General features: G+C 35.1%; 1 protein-coding gene and 1 pseudogene across 2 annotated transcripts in view; one reads left to right on the top strand and one right to left on the bottom strand.

Annotated features, from left to right (window-relative positions):
* The window catches only part of PDE11A (phosphodiesterase 11A), a 360,789-nt gene that overhangs the window by 290,314 nt on the left and 50,152 nt on the right, over positions 1-20,323 (bottom strand). For both annotated transcript variants that reach the window (XM_064484931.1, XM_010991251.3), the window contains exon 2: positions 873-1,031. In XM_064484931.1, the coding sequence (XP_064341001.1) occupies positions 873-1,031 (159 nt within the window). The remainder of the gene's footprint in view (positions 1-872; positions 1,032-20,323) is intronic.
* On the top strand, positions 17,636-18,486 carry LOC105103871 (cytosolic 5'-nucleotidase 3A-like; annotated as a pseudogene).

Genomic DNA, 20,323 nt, shown 5'->3' on the forward strand with positions numbered 1-20,323 from the left:
AATCTTGTTTCCTTATAACCACATTTTATGTTGACCTTTTATACCAGAACATTTGCATTAATTTAATGCATTAGTAATCAGCACTGGCAAATAGCAACCTCACAGCCAGAAGGTTAAATTATAAAGTGTCTTTTTTAATCAAGGAGTATGGCAGTCAACAAACTTAAACAAACAGACTTGAGATTTGCTTTTACCACAAATTTTATAAATATTCCACCAGATTCTAATCAATATAAAGGTAAGAGAGTCAAAGCTAGAACTTCAGCTCTTGGAAGAGTCTCTCTTTTAAAATGAGCTGGTGAATAAAATACTGGTGAGAGAATTCAAAATTTCAGAGCAAAAAGTACATCACTTCAACTAAGGTCAATTGCTCTTCAGGGACAAGAATAATGTTCTTCTTATTAGCAATTTGGAATAACAATTAAATAACATTTACTTTATTGAGATTTTTATATAAGAATTGAGAAAACAGTAGTTATGAAAAATACAAGAGAAAGTGCTGATCTTGCGACACACAGCAATCTTTCTGTCTTCCCTATCTTCCCTTGGGTCATGTGTGGTGGGGGTGTGATCCTCAATTAGAAAGCTTATTTATAAGGAAGATAAAGACTAGGGAATAATAAGAATACTACTGGGCCTTACAACGAAAAGCCAGCTAAGAAAAAGATGAAGTAATTATTTTCAATTATACCACCTTCTATGAAATATAAAAAAAACTCCCATTACATTTTGTGTAATATGAGAAAAAGCTCTTTGATCTGTAAATGGGCTAATCTAACTGCTATTCACATAATTCCTGTCCTTTTCAGGGAGAACAGCAATCAGTGATCAGGAAGGAGAGTACAAGTCACAAAAAAAGCATGAAATCTTACTTTTTCATCATCTTCAGTAAATGGAGCACCTTCAGGAATCTTATTTATTGCTTGGGCCACACCGATAATCTCACCATCACTGCTTCGGATAGGCATGCACAGTAATGATTTTGTCTTGTATCCAGTGAGCTTGTCGATTTCATCATTGAATCTTCGATCCTAAAAATAAGACAGAGAGGGCATTAACTGCATATGCGTTGTTGTCAGGGAGAAGGAACGAGAAGTATCTTTCTGTGTATGATACCTTGTCACTGGGAACTTTATCCCACAGATTTTTAATAACAATAACAGATTTGATTTCATGTTTAATTCGCCAAAGGAACATAAATGAAAATAAATCACCACCGTAGTTGTCAACCATGGTAAATGAAGAGAAACTTTAAACCCCACTATGACAGCACATCAAAATTGGGGAAAATAGGGGGAGGGTATAGCTTAGTGGTAGGGTGCATGCTAAGCATGCACAAGGTCCTGGGTTCATTCCCCAGTACCATCATTAAAAAAGTAAATAAATAAACCTAATTAACTTCCCCTTCCAAAAAAATAAAACCTTAAAAAAAACTGGGGGAGGGGCAAGTGTCTTTAATAGAACTTCACACTATGCTATTTATTAAAATATACTATTTCACTTAGGCAACTAGCTGTGAAGAGTCATATAAGGAAAATACATAATAAATATATATTAAGCATTATGAAAAATATGCAGAAAAGCACTACTTTCTTTTGGTCAAAATTATCCCATGAAAAAAATTGAACATACGAGCCCATACTGACACTTTTTAAATACTCCAAAAAAAATTTAAAGCATAGTGAGGAGGAAGGAGGTAAAAAAGCTTCTTTAGAGATGTCAGCTAAAAAATGTAGAAAGAATGATAAAATTATATTAATATCTATGTTGCAACTACCAATACAATAATGTACCGATACAAGCAAGGATCAATAGACACCAATACCACTGGATGAAAAGTTATTGTTAAACAGAATATTCACTTAGTCTCAAAGTGCCACCTCACAGAATCTCATTAAATTCAAAAGGAAAAAAAGATACCTTAATCATGAAGAGATCTGGTGGACACCAGAGTAAACAAGTAATCTAACTCAGCATCACCATTAATGAGACAAAATAACACCACGTATCTCCTGATGCCATGCAATGGAAGGACACAATGCCATCAAGAACATGGAGTGTTCCTGTCAAACATATGAATCTGGTCACTCAGGAAAAGAAAATTAAGATACAGTAATTTGTATTAATTTTTTTTTTTAAATTTACTGAGGAACCATTATGTGTCAGGCTGTGATCTAGGAGATGCAGCAGGAAAAATGCAGACTGTTGGTCATTCTATTAGAAATCTGACCTGGACTCTTCAAAAATGTCAATATCATGAGAGATAAAATAAATTTAAAATAAAAATAAAGATGTGGGGGTTGTGCTGTTTTAAAGAAGACTTAAGACATCTGAAATCTAAATAAAAGTAGGATCCTTCATTGGAAATTGTTAGGCAATTTGCAGGGAAGACAATTAGAGAAAGTTGAACATGGACTTTATGTCAGGTAATATCACTGTATCAATATAAAGTGTCTTGGGTGTGATAGTGGTACTCTAATTATGTAGGAGAGTGTTCTTATTGTAAGGGTATACATGCTAGAGTATTTTGAATTGAAATGTCATAATACCTTCAATTACTCTCAAATGAAAGCAAGCAAGCAAGCAAGAAAGAAAGAAAGGAAGAAAGGAAGGAAGAAAAGAGGGAGGGAAGGAAGAAAGGAGGGAGGGAAGAGAAAGAAGGAAGAAGGAAGAGACTGAAGGGTGGGGTGGGGAGGAGAGAGAGAGAGAAAAAAAAAAAAAAAAAAAAGACTGGCTCCTGAAAGGGTAACAGGGATTAACAACCTTCCAAGGAAGATGATAAACTGGATCCAGGCTCACTGCTTCAAGCCATGGGCTGAAGTGAGGCTTCTCCCGATGCTCTCAATATTTCCTTGTTAAAAGAGGCTTAAAAAACAGAAACAAAGCACTGCTGTCTACCACCAACTAGAGCTATGAATTTTATCTGACTAAGGGCCTAGGGAGAGCTGGCTGCAGACAAGGTGATAGCCCCAAGACCAAACACTGCTGGCCTTCTAACGAGCTCTGTGATCCCCAGTATCACAAGTACAGGGGACCTCTCTATAATGAGGCCTGATTGTGATCTGGGACCTCTGGAGGCCATTCTAAACCCTTAGTTTGGGACAGGAGAGCCCTGCAGGAGAGAGGAAACTCAAAACCCAAGCAAAACCATTTCTCCTGCTCAAAATAAGCCTACAACCAAATTTTCAGAAAAACAGTAATTTGTATTAATTTTTTTTTTAATTTACTGAGGAACCATTATGTGTCAGGCTGTGAGCTAGCAGATACAGCAGGAAACAAAAGCATCACCCCAGATTTCTTGGAACTTGCAATCTAGTAGGTGAGGCAGACAATACATAAATGCATAATCACCTATTGTGGTAAGTGACATTGAGAAAAAGAACAAGGTTTCATGAGAGAGACTCAAAAGAAGGGGCCTATTTTCATGGGGATCAAGGAAGGACAAAAAAAACTTGTCCTAAAAACAGGACAAGTAAGCCGTAACTTGAATCATAAGGAAAAATTTGCCAAAGAATGGTGGGATGAACTTTCCAGGAAGTTGGAACAATGCAGGTAAAGAAAAAAGCAAGAAAAAGCTTAGTGAGTTCCAAAAACTCAAAGGTCAAAAGCAAGAGCATAGGAAGCCAAAGGGAGAATGGACGAGGGAGGCAGGGGCCAGATGGTGCCAAGTATCATAGGACCAGAAAGGAGTTAAATTATTCCTACATGCAATGGAAAATCACTGACAATCTTGAAGCAGAAGGATGCTATGATTCATGATCCAGCACTTAGCATTCCCTGAAATCATCTTATTAGTTTGCTTGTTCTCCCACCACTGGTAGATAAGATCTCAGACAGCAAAGCTCTTGTCTCTTATTTACTGCTTCATCTTGGCATCCGGGAGGTGCTCCACAACATTTTTCTTGAGTAATAGGGTTTATTTAGAGATCTTTTTGCACATGTACAGAAGAGAGATACACAAATGTTTATTGCAACATCAATTATGGAAAGAAAAAACTGGAAATCATTTGAACTTGGGTCAATAGAAAAATAAACAAGTTATGATCTCTTGTTTTGATAGCATACTATACAACAATTTAAATGAATGAACTAAAGCTACTTGTATTGATACAAACAAACATCAAAAACACGTTAAGTGAAACAAACAAGCTGCAATCTGATACCATCTATATAATATTACTAATATTTAAAAACAATACTAAATATTATGTGTGGATTCATATATGCAACAACAGTATAGCACAGGCAAGGGAATAATAACTCTAAATTTATATAACTGGTTATACCTCTGGGGAGAAAGAGAGGAAATGGCATCAGGGAGAAGTATAGGGAGGTTTCAAGTCTAACACAGTTTTTCTTTAAAAAAAAAAAAACTGTGACTCAAACATAGCACAATGTTAAGAGTCTATAAACCTTGATGGCCTATACTTGTCTAAATGTTTGAAATATTTTAAAATAAAAAGTTTAAGACCATTTTAAAAAAAATTAATAACTTTTTGGGAGATGATACAGGATTGTAATAGAAGAAACCAGTTAGGAAATGTCAGTGGTCCAGGTAAGATGAGAGGATGGTCTTGGTTAAGAGAAGGGTGGTAGGGGTACAGAGAAGTAGATGGATATGCTGAACCTACAGTACCTTCCACTGAATTGGTTGGGGATGGGGGACTAAGGAAAAAAGAGTGAATCTCAGGTTTTGACTCGAGAAACTATATTGTTGGAAGTGCCACTAACTAGAATGGGGAAGGCTGAGATGAAGGTGAACAAGTACATATAAAGAAAGTCAAGAAGGCTGATAAATCAGTTTACTGATCAAGGTGAAGTGTGGCCTAAATCATTAGTTCTCCACCCTGGCTGCATGTGAGAATAACCTGAGAAGATTTTCAAAATACCAGTAACAGGGCTTCACCCCACCCCAGATTGAATCAATCAATATTAAGCACTGGTTTTAATTGGTTTTGAACTTTCATAGGTGATTCTCACATGAGAATAATTGTCCTAAATGTTAAAGAGCTTAGTTACTAGTAAGATCAATAAAAATTCATTGATAGGAAAAGCCTTAAAATGGAAATGAACAAAGAGGGTGGCACGTATTCTGGTGGTTACATATCAGTGGTGTGGACCATGTTAGACTAGACTTGAAAATCCACTCTGGAATAGGGAAGATTTTCTGTTCTTCATAATCTCTGGGGAAGGGCCTCATCCACCAAAGTCCAACTCTGAGTAAACCACCACCAAGGCTGTGGGGTATTCATTGCCAAAATATCCAAAGCCACGGGAAAACAACAGACACAGGGACACTTCAGCATGACCAGGGGGAACAAAAATGCAATAAACCAATAAATTCTCCCCACTATCTCTCCAACACTCTACACCACCTGATAAACTTGTAACTTGAGGAGAAAAGATAATTATGTTGATATATGTGGCAAGTGTTAATCTTCCAATTTAAAAGGAAGAAAGATTTATTTCATTAAGTCTTTGTGTCTTTTTAAAAAACAATGCGTCATAAAACATGTTTTGTCCATGTCTTCATTACACTACTCATGGGATTACTCTCACAAATTAACTCAAAAGTTAATATAATCCACCTAATGAGAGGTCAAAAGAGCTGATACAGTTATATACTTTCCTACTGTAAATTAATCTCTAGGTTAATTTTCCAATTTAAAAAACAAATGAAGAAAGCTGAACCCAAATTGAGATATAAATTAATTGTAGAAGATGAAGAAAACTAGGAAAATAATTACATAAAGGGACATATTACTCTGATGTTACAGAAAGAAGGAAAGGTTGAAAACAGAATATAGCAAAAAACAGATTTTTCTAGCCAAGCAATGACCACAGATGAGTATGGTAGTAAGAGAAACATAGGGCATTGCACAAGACACAGGCTGGGGCCGTGGGGGAGAAAGCACATCTAGTCTAGGGTTAGAAAAAAAAAATCTCCCAAGGATAGTGAAATGTTTAAGCTGACAGCCAAAGGATCAGTGTCCCAGGAAGGAACAGTATACAAAACCCAGAGGCAACAGAAATAGAATCAGAGGAATTGAAAGAAGTTGAACATGTCTCTCAAGGGAAGAATCAGAGATGGAACAAGAAAGACCCAGCTGCATGCTGATGAGGGGGTGCCTGGGGACCAGGTTTAGAATTGTGAATTTACCACAAAGGAAAGGGGTCACTAAAGGGTTTTAAGAAGGTGGGTGGGAGTAATGTAACTGATTCTTCACTTTAGGAAGACCGCTACTGCTTACATGTAAAGAATGAATTGGATGCAAGAAGTCCAGGTGAGAGAGAAATCATCTCTGGAGTGGGATGGGTCTACAGCCATACCACCCTGAACGCGCCCAATCTTGTCTGCAGTGGGATGGTGGTTAGTGGTGGTAGGGGTGATGGGAAAGGACTGAGTTGAAAGATATTTAGGAGGTAGAATCAATAGGACTTGCTGATTCACTTCATGTAAGTTTGCTAATGTTAGAGAAAAAAAAAGCTCCATAGAACTGGTGCAAGTCCTGGATGAGTGGTGGATTCACTAAGTGAGGAACACAGGGAGGGGACAGATTCTGAGGGGGGATAATGAGTTCCCCTGTGGATGTCTAGAAGTTTAGTTAACTATGAGCCACCCACATGGTGATATTGCCCACAACGTAGTTTGAGATATAGGTAGGTAGGTGGGTGGATAGATAGATATGTTATAATATCAGGAAAGGACTTGGAATTCAAAGAAGAGGCTGTTTAGATAAGGATGAGGAACCCTGCTCAATAACTTTACCTTAAGTCTTCAGGAGTTCATCACATTCACCAGCAAAGCTTCATAAAAGGCCACGTAAGGAGGAGACAGGACCAAGAAGAAGGCAGAAAAATTGGGCCTATTTAATGCTGAAAATGGAAACTTGAATAGGAAACTAACAAATGCCTCTAGGTCTATAATGAAATATCACATGGAGAATGGTGTCCAATTTTTATTCATCTCCCTTAGGACAAAAGAACAAGCTATCTACAACAGGAGTGATTTCTAATAAAGGGCTTCTTTATAAAGTTGTTAAAATCTGGAATGAGCTTCTTATGATTGTGGTAGACTCTTCTTGCTTCGAGGATTTTTATGTCATAATATTGTTCCTATCACAGATATTTTAAGTATAACTGCTCTTGAGAAGTGCAGGGATCTTCTCAGTGCCTTCTGCACCAACCTATTTTTTGCATGTGACACTCAGTTATGATTTTTAATATTTAAAAAACTTAATTCATAAGGCCAAAAGCAATTTTTACTTCTTAGCAATGGAACTGACCTGTGCCTGCTACACAGAGAACAGTAGTTGATACATTTGTGACCCCAGGATCTTGCACTTGCAGCCCTGTCTGCAAGTTTCTGCATTGACTGTGATGCCACAGAAAACAGCCAGAAAACGGGACCCACCAGCAAGGTCCACTAAAGTTGAAGAAACAATGAATTGCAATCTAAACTTTCAGGTTCTTGAAAAAAGAGCTATGCTCACTGCACTCGAGAATCCCAGTCAGCCTCAGGGAGACATATTTTAGAGGCACATTAAGAAGCCTCAAAGCCAAAGGGAATCTACTCTCTTCTTTCACTTTCTCAGAGAAGCCACTCAAGGCTCCCCAAGGAGGAGCCAGAGCTATGAATCTTGTTCAGATCTCAGACTCACGGCAAGGAGGGTCACATAAGATCTCTTTTATCCCCGCTGTGTTTAAGGCTTCTCTCCTCAATGCTTTATTGTAAATTTTCCAGTGCTCTTGATTAAGCCAGGAACTATTCTTGACCACGACTTAACCTATAAGGGTGATTGCTTTAACCACAATCTCAACTCTACCTTGAATCCTTGATCAAACTCTTCAAATCTGAGGACGTTCACATGATGTAAATGCAAAAAGCTTCTATTAACTCCATGAAATGTTTAATGAATTTGTATCTGAGTTATTGTGTCCATAAATTATAGAGAAAAAGCGATACAAGATATGTGTGGATATATGGTAATTCTTCAGTCTACAGATACTCAGGTATTCATAGAATACAGCAGTGGTTGGCAACCCTGCCTAACACTGGAATCACTTGGAGCTTTAGGCAACTTCTGATGCCCTAGCCCCACACTGATCAGTTAAATCATAATTGGTGGGAGGAGGGGTTGACCAGGAGATTTGACTTCTGACTGTTGATCAGTGTTAAGAATCACTGAATTAGAGGGACCTTAATAAGTTCAAGGCCTTCAGGGGTTCAGGGGAACAGACTGTAAACCACTGCTTCAGAGCTTTCAGGACAAGTTTCTTTGTTAGCTTTTGTTTTGTTTTGATTTGTTGTTTCCCATCTGCTTTCTTCATAGGCTTAACGCACTGGACCTGCATACCTTACCCAGAACCCTACTATCCGCACCCCTTACCTGGCCCCACAAAGAAAGGTTAGGAGACCAAGTTCAGTCCCACATTTCATCTACATTCTCCTCCAAATGCCTTACAGAGTTGCAATGTAGAGAAGCTAATGGAAATATAAAATATAAAATGAATAAGCCATTGAAACTCAAACCAATAGATTGCCAAACTGTCTGAAGCTTGAAAGAAAATTACTTTTATTGGTACATTAATTAGTAACACTCATTTAATTCCAATTCATAAAAACATCTTACATTTATGACTTATCATAAACACCACTTATTTTCCAAAAACTGTTTGGAAGGTTGAGCTCTCAAAAATTTTGATTAATCTTTAATGATTTGAAATGTACTATTCTGCTTTTCTCCATACAAAGAAGTAAGTAACTAATTGTTCCAAATTGATGGAAAGTTTCAGGTCATATTGCATAAAAACAAAGACATGGCATATGGTAACCAGATAGCTAATGCTCTGGGCCTCCTAATTTGATACTTTTGAGGAAAAATGCAAAATTATCATTGTTCTTAATATATTTTCACAGAATGTCATCACTCTACAGCAAACAAAAATCTTGTCTCTCTGAATTATTCCACCAAAAAAAATGTGCAGAGTTTTAAATGTTACAAAATACTGTTTCTGAAGCATCATTTTTTATGGACCTGAAACAGTGTGGTAGGTGGTGGAGTGGTTTAGAAATACGTACAGGTCAGCTCTACTTGGTAAATGTTTACTGGACACATTTTAAGTCTTTCAAACTGAATGAATGGTTAACAGACACCATAAAATAATTATAAACAGTCATCATTATGACCAAGTTACTTTGTTATTGGTCATTGTTATTTCCAAGTTACTGTCCTTTAGTTTGTATTGCTAAAATTAACTTGGTTTGGTGATCTTATTTCTTTGTTCTCCCTTTCTCAGTTGACATTTTTTGGTCCTGTCTTATTGTTGTCATCATGACTATTATTATTTATCTTTCTTTTGACAAATACAAATATATCTCAAGACATTAGACACAAGAAAATGGAAGAAGCACAGTACAGTTGAAACCAAAGTTGCAGGTGAGGTGGTACAGAATAAAATGATGAATTCTTAAACTTCTTTGATAGCACAGATCTCTGTTACAGATGTATTATAAATATGCAGATAAATGGTATGTGGAGTTAAAATCAACTCTGTGCTCTATAAGATTCATTGTATATAATTAAGATGTCTGAGCCAAAGATCAGTATACGAAGAGAGAGCTATGGGAAGAGTCAGTCAGCCAGAAGCACCTTTCTTCTTGTCACAGTGGAGCCATCTAAGAACTCTGGTGAAACAAGGAGGTGAGGCTACAGGTGGAACCAAGCAGGCCAAGAAGTCTGTGAATATGGACAAGGGATGGTCAACATGGGATGGTGGTTCAGTCACCAAACAGTCAGGAACCAGGAAATACAGGGAAAACCAAGGTCAAAACAGTGATGCATGAAAAGCCAGGACTGGGATCAGGATTACAGATTAACAGTGACACACTAGAGATTTGGTCTTACCCATCTGTTAAAACCTAACAAGGATCATAGAAAAAGAGATCAGATTTGTGGTTACCAGAGGTGGGGAGGGGTAAGGGGAAGGGAAAACTGAATGAAGGTAATCAAAAGGTACAAACTTCCAGTTATAAGATAAAGTAGTAGGGATGTAATATACAACATAATATAATGAACACTGCTGTATGTTATATATGAAAGTTGTTAAGAGAGTAAATCCTAAGAGTTCTTATCACAAGGAGAAAAAAGTTTTTTTATTTCCTTAGTTTTGTAGCTCTCTGAGATAATGGATGTCTACTAAACTTACTGCGGTAATCATTTTATGATGTATCTATGTCAAACCATTATCCTGTACACCTTAAACTTACACAGTGCTAGATTTCAATTACATCTCAATAAAACTGGAAGGAAAATTAAATAAAAGTTCTGAGTTTAAAAAAAAAACCAACAAGGATCTCTTCCAACAGAAAGCCTATTGTACTCTTCCCACTGTAGCCAGTTGAGATAAACCAAAAAGTGGACCCAGAATGTAACTGACTTGTAAACAGCTGTATTGATCAGGTTTAAAATATACCTTAAAGCTACAATAATTAAAACAGTAAGATATTGGTTCTAAAAATAGAAAAATTGAGGAAAGAGATTAGAAAGCCAAATATATGTGTGTGTGTGTGTATATATATATGCATATATGTGTATGCATAAATGTATTTAGTTAATCATAAGAGTATCATTTCAAAATAATGTATGATTCAATTAGTTACATATTTGGGGAAAGCAAGATTCTTTTCTCACATTACATAACAGAATTAATTTCAAGTAGAATAAGGAGATAAATATACTCTTCCTTTGATGAATTGCAAAGTAGGACACAAGATTACTCAAACTCTGCCAAGACACATTTCTTATTTTAACATTAAATACTACAAGAAAAAGTCTGAATATTATTTACAAGTCAATAATATGAAAATGCATATATCCCACATATTATCAAGTATATCCTAGATTTGCACTCAGAAAAGTCAATGGCCTTATGTTCAAATGTTGGCCTTCTTTTTCACCAAAACCTTAACTAAAGCAGCCATTATAAGTAAGATGAGTTCCATTTCTTTCATTTGTTCTTTTCAGTTAAGAGTTTTATCAGAAGTACAAATGGTCAAAAGTTTTCAGTAGATGAATGAATAATTACATGATGAACTATAAACTAAATCAACATTGACTTTACTTGAAAATTATATTAAAATATTTTCATGATTTAAAAAGTTAAATGTCAAAAATAAAATAATAAAAGAATGGAAGAAATATAATTGAACATTTGTCTGATCTCATGAGGGGAAAGCCTTTCAACCCATGATACCAAAAGAAGAGGGCATGAAGACTGATAAATTTGACTAATAAACATTTAAAATTTTAGTGCCTCAAAAATAACACAAAAAGAGTTAAAAGTAAAATCAAATTGTAAAAATATTTTTAAACACATATGGCTCATAGTGTTAAATCCTAAACACACAGAATTCTTACAAATAAATAAGAAAAAAATGAGCAACGGATAGGAAGCAGAAATTTACAAAAGAAAAAATTTTGATGGGAAAAATTGTCTCATATTTCACATGAATATGTGAAAACTGTCATGTTACAATAGCAGTTATAGTTTTTCTACAAAATTAGCAAAGATTAAAAATTTAAGACATCAAGATACCTAGGTTTACTGAAAGTTTTTGTGAAAAGTCTACTTTTATACATTGCTGGTGAGAATGCAAATTAGTGCAATATATATGGAGGTCAATGTGGTGATAAGTAACAAAAACTTTTTAAATTTTCATACTTTTCAATATAGTAATTTAACTTCTAGGAATTCTTAAGGAAAAATTGAAAAATCAAAGTATTCAATAGGAAATTGATTATGATATGGTATATCCACACTATCACTAAAAAAATGTTATAGGTTATTATTACACATGTTGCTGGAGAGGCTGTGGAGAAAAGGAAACCCTCCTACACTGTTGGTGGCAATGTAATTTGGTGCAACCACTATGGAAAACAGTATGGAGATTCCTTAAAAAACTAAAAATAAAGTTACCATATGATCCAGCAATCCCACTCCTGGACATATATCCAGAGAAAACCCAATTCGAAAAGATACGTGCACCTTAATGTTCATAGCAGGACTATTTACAATAGCTGAGGCATGGAAACAACCTAAATGTCCACTGACAGATGACTAGATAAAGAAGTTGTGGTATATTGACACAATAGAATACTATTCAGCCATAAAAAGAATAAAATAATGTCACTTGCTGCAACATGGATGGACCTAGAGATTATCATACAAAGTGAAGTGACACAAAGAAAGACAAATATATAACATCACTTACATATGGAATCTAAAAAAATGACACAAATGAACTAATTTACAAAACATAAACAGACTCAGAGGCATAGAAAACAAATTTATGGCTACCAAAGAAGAAAGGCAGGGAGGGATAAATTAGGAGTTTGGAATTAGCAGATATAAACCACTATACACAAAATAAACAATGAGGTCCTACTGCATAGCATAGAGAACTATATTCAGCATCTTGTAATAACCTATATTGAAAAAGAATATATGTATAAGTAAATCACTAGGCTTTACAGATGAAACTAAAATCAACACTGTAAATCAACTATACTTCGACAAAAAATAATAATTTTATTACGACATGAGAAAGGGACACAAGGAAAAGAAGTATAAAAAATAGCACTAATTAGCATAATTACCCCAAGGTGATTGGATTACCATTAAGGACAACGCTATAGCTTCAAAAGTGCCCTCCAAAAAGATAGAAGTCATTACACTATTGGATTGCCAGTAAAATAGATAGGCAAGCTAGACCATATGATAACTGTCAAGATGGAGGTGGGTCAATCTTCATAAATAATATAAATATGTGAAAAACAGACAGCATTGCACTGTATATTTTTAGCAGGATATAGCAGCAGTCTTAAAGGCCCTGTTACTTTTTAAAGCCATTGTCATCCTGGCTATAAAACACTTTACCATAAAAATTAAGTCCAATTGAATTGCTACGCAGAATGCCAAAGGAATTTGATATTTTCTGAAAATCACAGAGCACTAAGAACAAAAAGATTGCTAGGATACTATAGTTGGGCAATGTTCTAATGTGTGAAATGGATGGATCATTCAACTTTCTCAGACTCTGACCCTCTCCACATTTAACTGGTAAACATCACAATATCTTATGTGGCATAGCATATACAGTATAATGATGGAAAATGCCTGATCTTCCGAAAGGATGAATACCAGAAACCAAAAACTAGTAGCCTCATACTGGTTTCTAAAACAAAGTTCTCAACAAACTATTAAACCGGTAGATGTGAAAATGATAAGATCAGATCTTCCAGCCACCAGAGTATGTTTAGCCACTGAAAACCCAGGCTGGAAAAGAGCCAGCATCATCCATTGCAAAGAGGACTTGGAAGCAGCATGTCACCAGTTTCCACCGACCTTCCAGGTGGCTCCCTGGAGCTAGATGGTTTCTATACACATTCCCTCCCCATCCTGTAAGCCACTATATCCCTGACGCCTTTCTTTCCCATTCCTAGACCAGGCTTTCTATTTCACTGGTGCTCACCCTAGCTTGGTGCAAATAAGCAGCTGTGCTGAGAATATGTGGACTCCCTCCAGAAGTTACATGGTCAAGTGTTCCACAAAATAACGGGGGGCAGGCCAGGCATCTCCAGCTCTCGAATTTGAGAGGAAGAGTGATGAATCAAACTGAAGGTGTCAAAATGTGGTTTGTTTCTACAAGAAGATTGTTTCCATCAGCAGGAATCATTCATAAATAGTCTAGAGAGATACAGGCATGGACTCAGCACCCAGGGTGCCTTTTCCCAGATAAAGCACCAGGATACTTTCTAAGAAATGCTTGTAAGTGGAAGCCTTCTAGACAGACACACTAGAGAACTAAGTCACCCTGATTTTTGGCAGCCTTGTCTAAGTTATTCCACCTTAGATAGGTTTGGTTAGCCCTTCCTGGAACTGGTCTTCTGCCTGCTGCCTTGTTCCAGATATTTCCTATTCCAGCTGGCAGAACGCTGCACTGGCCTTTTTACGAACTAGATAAAGCCCTTAGCAGAGCCAGTCAATTATATCATTCATTGTATTTTTCAGGTCTGGGTTCTGCTGTATTAGAAAGATTGGACATATCAGCTAGCACTCACTCTCATAGAAGCAACAGGGTAAGGAGCCATTCCTTAAATCTCAATTCACCTCTGAGATGTTTCAATAAAATGAGCAATCAATTTAACCACCTACAGTTCTTTCCAGGTTTAGGATCTGCATAGGGTTACAAAGGAAGCAGAAATCACAATAAGTCCTGCTCCTCAGATTCATAAGATTTCCACATGCTCCTTTAGACAGGTAATAAGAGAGTTCCAGTATCTATGGAAACTCCAACTTTAAAACTCAGTAGTGTCCTAGTCCCTCTGTCTTACTTAAAAAGAAAGATTATCTTCTGGCATCATTAGGTATTATCTCTCCCACCATAACCCACCCACCAACAAGCTCATATACAAGTATATGTGATATATCTGGCTATACACTATCCCCAACAACAGGACACTTCATTGTAACTATCAGATTGACACTAAATATATATGAAAATTGACTAAAAGCTAGGTCATAAAGCTAGCCAATTTGAAATCACTATGTGAAATAATAATGGTATCATAAAGAATATATCATTTAACCCCAATACACTTCAGTTATTAAAAAACGTAACTTAAGGGAAAAATACTTTAAAATTTTAAATATATTTTGGAACAACCTATCAATCATAAAAGAAGTGTAGATTATGAACTCTTAAGAAAATAGTTAGAAAAAAATATTAACAAAAATACCAAGATGATTATATAAATATTATGTGCCAAAATGGCAGAACAGTTAAAGAGGTTCCAAAAGGTTTAGTCTTAAATGCTTATGTGAAAAAAGAAAAGCTCAACTTAACGAAGTGATCATCCAACCATAAGGAATTAGGAAAAAACACAACAAAATAAACTCAAGAAGATGAGAGAAAATAATAAAAATAAAAGCAGAAGTTAATGAAAGAGAAAATAAACAAATAAGAAGAGGATCGAGAGAGGTCAGAAAAATAATAAAACATACAAATCTCTGGAGAGAATAATTAAGGGAAAAAAGAGAGAGGCATTACATTTTTTAAAATCAAGAATAAAAAGGGGGCAAAGCTATAGTTGCTACATAGATTAAACAGACAAGATGCTATGAACAAGTCTGTGCCTAAACTTGAAAACTTAGATGAAATATACAGATATACACAGCTTAACAAAAACCAAGTCTTTTTTAAAAATAGAGAACATGAAAAGTCCTCTAAGCTTTAAAGAAATTAAATCAGTCATTTAAAATAATCCCATTAAAGACACACACACACACACACACACACACACACACACACACACTGGATCCAGAAAGATTTGTAGGAAATTCTACCAAACATGTGAGCATTGGGAAACTCTAATCTTATGCAAACTATTCCACATAATGGGGAAAAAAATCATTTGTGATATTTCAAAACCAGATAAAGATATTATTAAAAACATTAAAAATATAGGCCAGTCTCACTTATGAATGAATGTAGATGCAAAAACTCTAAAAATAAATATTTTTATAAAATAAATCAGATAGTGTATAAAAAGATAAGTTATTATGACCAAGTTGGTGTTTCGTGGGAATCCTAGATTGGTTTATCATGAGAAGATCAATTAAAGTAAATCATCATATTAATATGTTAAGGTGAAAATAACTGTATCTTAATAGAGGCAGAAAAAATTGGATAAAATTTCACATCTATCTGTGATGTAAAGAAATAATAGCAACAACCTCCTTAGCAAACTGGGAACAGAAGACACCTTCTTAGCTCAATAAAGGACATTTCAAAAAACCCACAGAAACCTCATATCTAACAATGAAACTTTTAACAGCATCTTCTGTAAGAGCAGGTTCAATATAAGGATGCCTGTTTTCATCAGTCTTATACTACATTGTTCTGGAGGTCCTTGCATAGTAAATCAAGAGAAAGAAATAAAAGGTAAAGGACTGGAAAAAAGAAATAAAAACCTTCATTATTTTATAGATGATATGATTGCTTATATCAAAAATTTCAAAAAAAAAGGTTAACACATAGGGGTTAATAAATATTTTTTGAGAAAAATAAGCAACAAAATAGTTGTAAGGATTAAGTAAAATAATCTATGTTGACTATTTGGCACCTAGCAGCAACTTAGTAAATATTAATTTCCTTTCCCTTAAAATTTACTTTTAGGTATCTATGTCATGTGGGAGAAGGATTTTTAAAAAGTAAAAATTTAAATTAATAAAAAAGATATTAGATTCAAAATTAATATGCAAAGTAAACTGCATTTCTAGATACCCACAATTGACTAAAAATGTAAATTTCTTTAAAGAGGTTATTTAAAATAGTGATAAACATTTTAAATACTCATGATAAAATAAAAAATGTGTAAGTCTTCTGAAGAGAAAATTAATAAACTTTATTAAAGAAACATTAAAGAAGATCTAATAAATAGGGAGATCTATCATATTATTGGGTGGGAAGACTGACTATCATAAAGCATATCATAATTCTCTCCAAACTGATCTAAAACATCAGTACAATTCAAATACAGATCCTATCAGAGTGTGCATATGCATGTGAAACTCGACAAGCCAAGTATAAAATTTACATGAAAGGTTAAGGGCCAACAAAAGCCAAGACACCCCTTAACAACAAAATGTGGGATGCTAGTGTGAGATACTCCCTACTAGATATCCAGACTACTATAAGCTATGGAAATTAAGTTGGTGTGATACTAGTGCAGGCATAGACTAATAGACCAAAGGAAGAATAGAGAGCCTAGTAACAAATCTATGCCAATATGGAAAATGGGTTTATGACAAAGCAGATATTATAGATCATGAAAGAAAAATGAACTATTAAATAAATGACACTAGGGCAACTGTTTATCCAAATAGAAAAAAAAAATCAAGTTGCATCCCTATTCCAACAGAAAAATGAATTGCATTAGATTAAATACTTCCTATGAAACACTAAATTATAAAATTTTCTTAAGCTCTTATTTCTTAAACAAGAAGCAAATGCAAAATTTAACAAGAAGATTACTAAATTAAATTGCATTAAAATTAAGAACTTAAGTTCACCATTAAGAATGAAATACAAAAAATAGAGAAGAAGATATTTGAAATATACATAACCAGTAAGGGGGTTGGTGTTTGGAAAATACACACGTACACATAAAGAATTCCTACAAATCAGTAAGAAAAAGGCACACTCATATGTACTGGACAAGTTTTTCATAGAACTGACATGGACAAGTATTCCATAGAAAAGGAAATACGAATAACAGAAACATATGAAAAGATGATTGAGGGAGTATTCACAGGGTTCACCACGGGGCATGTTCATGGCTTGCTGGCCACTGTCACTGGCCTCTTCTTTTCCTGGCTGGGAGGCAAATGAGAGCCCTGAACCAGGTGGCTATGAGTAGAATGAACTTAGTAAGGAGGGCCAGACTTTGTGCTCTGATGGCAGTGGTTGTGCTGGCCCAATACATATTCACCTTGAAGAGGAAGACCCAAAGAGGAAGATCAAGATCTTTGAGATGAATAATGGATAGCTAAGAAATGACTAATTGAGTCCACCGTCTTTATAAAAATGATGCCAAAATTGCAGAAACATTTGGTTCACATCAAGAACCCCACGAGGTTAGAAGAAATTATCTATGGTCTTGTCAAAGGAGGAGCTGTCATACTTCAGATAATAATATACTTTGATATGACATTAAGTAAATACAAAGGAAAAAGATGCTCAACATGTCATTATATCATAAACAATTGTAAACTAGTTACAGATAAATGTCAAAAAAAGATATTTAACTAAAGGAAAGGTATTATTCTTTTAAAGTTGATCTTGTTCTTACCAGAGATGACAAGTTCCTTTATATGGTAGAATAGTATACTAAGTCACATAATCTGCTTGTTGAACAACCTTAATCAAAAGCTAAGCTTAAAGAAATTATGAAAGAATCTGATGACATGTTCAAGGAAGGATATGAGAATTTATTTGATAAGCTCCAAAAGCACAAAATCCTTGTGTTCATATTTTTACAATGTATAGGTGATATACCATGAGAGGTTTTCTGTCAAGCTAGTGTTATCATCCAAATGTCAAAGTAGGGTCCAAATAATGGATTTTTATGAAAATGGGGCTTTTAAAGGACATAAAGGGGAATAAATACACATACTTAACAAAAAGCGAATATTTCAATCTACTAAAAGACAATAGCAACATAATTCTGTTGGGAGACTCTCAAGGAGACTTGAGAACAGCAGATGGAGTAGCCAATGTTGAATACATTCATAAAACTTGGTATCTAAGTGATAGAATGGGTGAACTTTTAGAAAAAAGTACATGGGCTCTTCTGATACTGTTTTAATACAATTTAGTACTCATTGGAGAGAGTCAACACTATCTTACAGGAGATTTTATAAACAAGTATCTTTTAGGAACACCTACTATCACTATGTTAATGGGAACACTGCGACAAAACCACTAAATTAAAACTTTACTCCATGGAGTTACTGGTACTAAAGCAGACTGTTTATTCAGAGAACTACATACCTCAATTTGTTCACTTTTCTTGTTCTTTTACTCTGTTGACATTACCATGTATTACAGATGATAAACTAAACAGAATTGCCTCCCTTCTCTACGGTTCTCTCCACATGGTTCTGTCCAAATAATGTTTACGACTTTGATACTACTGATATGTAATTTTAAGTTAATAATCTAATCAAGAAATATAGGTTGATAATAATGAGCAGTCAGAACTTTTTAAAACTACGTCATTTCTCCAAAGAAGTATTAGCCTCTAGCCAGATACGAGCTATTTTCACATGCAAAAAATTTTTTTCAAAAGTGGCAGAACCCAACACTTAAATCCACATGGCAATAGTTCTCCAGTTTTTCCATAATACTTTCTATGACAGATGTCACTGTCAAGGTACCAAAGCACTTAATTCCCCTTTTGAACTACTCTCTTACAGTTTCACACCTGCCCAGTATCCTCTTCTCTTAAAAAAAAGACTATTTCAAGCATTATCCCCTTAAATGCTACAATTGGCTGAACCTGCCTTGGACTCCCTTGAGCATAAGTTTCTCATAAGACCCATATTTATCACCACCAAAAACTTCAGATGATCACATAAAAATGATTACCCCACATAAGAACTTTTTGCTTTCTTTTGAAAAAAATGTTGAAGAAACAGTATAACTATTAACCTCTTTTTCTGTTTCTATAGGGGTCCGAGTGATGAGCATGCTTTATTGTGTGAGCAAAGAGGACAATGGGTAGATGTGGGAGTTTTCTTATACAGGCTCAGCTGGTTTCACCTATCGCATAAATATGCAGTAATTGTAATGATACATATAATTAAATAAGATCCATACTAGTCATATATTTTATCTGTTTTACATTATAAAAGATCTAACACAGAAATTTCTATAAATACAATTTTAAAGGGTAAATGGCTAATCAAAATTAATAAACTTGTATGCATACTGGAGGATATTAAAGTACAGGTAATAAGTTCTATATAATGCGCTTTCCACTCTCTCCACAATCGGCCTGAGTATGTGATTTTGCTAAGTAATATTCAGAATGGTAAAAATGATTTTAAAATCCTTAAGGTATGTAAGATATTCTGCTATGAAGTCTCTAAAATTATTATTATGTTACATAGAATTTTTTAGAAAACAACAGTTAGGGGCAAGAGGGCTGTAACCAAATAAGACATAGCTTCTTGCTGCAAAACTATTCTGTATCAACCTCATACTAAGCCACTAGAGTAACTAGGGGTAAAACAAATCCTAACAATTCACCAACACTGAACTCCAGAGCTTCCAAACAGTCGTAACACCCATCTCCATTTTGTCATTCAGGATACCAAGAATATATACCCAAAACACCAATGACAGGAGACTCTAAGTCCTTTAATGGCTCGGCTCTTGTCAACTGGGAAGAACACCATCGAAACTGCATGGTAGGTATTTCACATACACAGGAACTGAGGCAATGAGCTGTTAAGCAATGCACCCAAGGCCATGACAATAAGCCTGGATAGTAATAGAGGACTGCTTGATTTTTCCAAATCCACATTGTGTACTCAGATTTTATACAGCACATTCTTTGAAACTTAATTAGAAAAACTTGAATTGACTTTGGTCCAGATCCACAGCAGCTAGCAAAGACTTACAGTTGGAATAAAAATCTTCTTTGTTGTTTTTTGTCTTATGCTTCTAAATTTAGTCTCGATGGAGGTCTATGGC

Source organism: Camelus dromedarius, chromosome 4, assembly GCF_036321535.1.
Source record: "Camelus dromedarius isolate mCamDro1 chromosome 4, mCamDro1.pat, whole genome shotgun sequence".
Lineage (NCBI taxonomy): Eukaryota > Metazoa > Chordata > Mammalia > Artiodactyla > Camelidae > Camelus > Camelus dromedarius.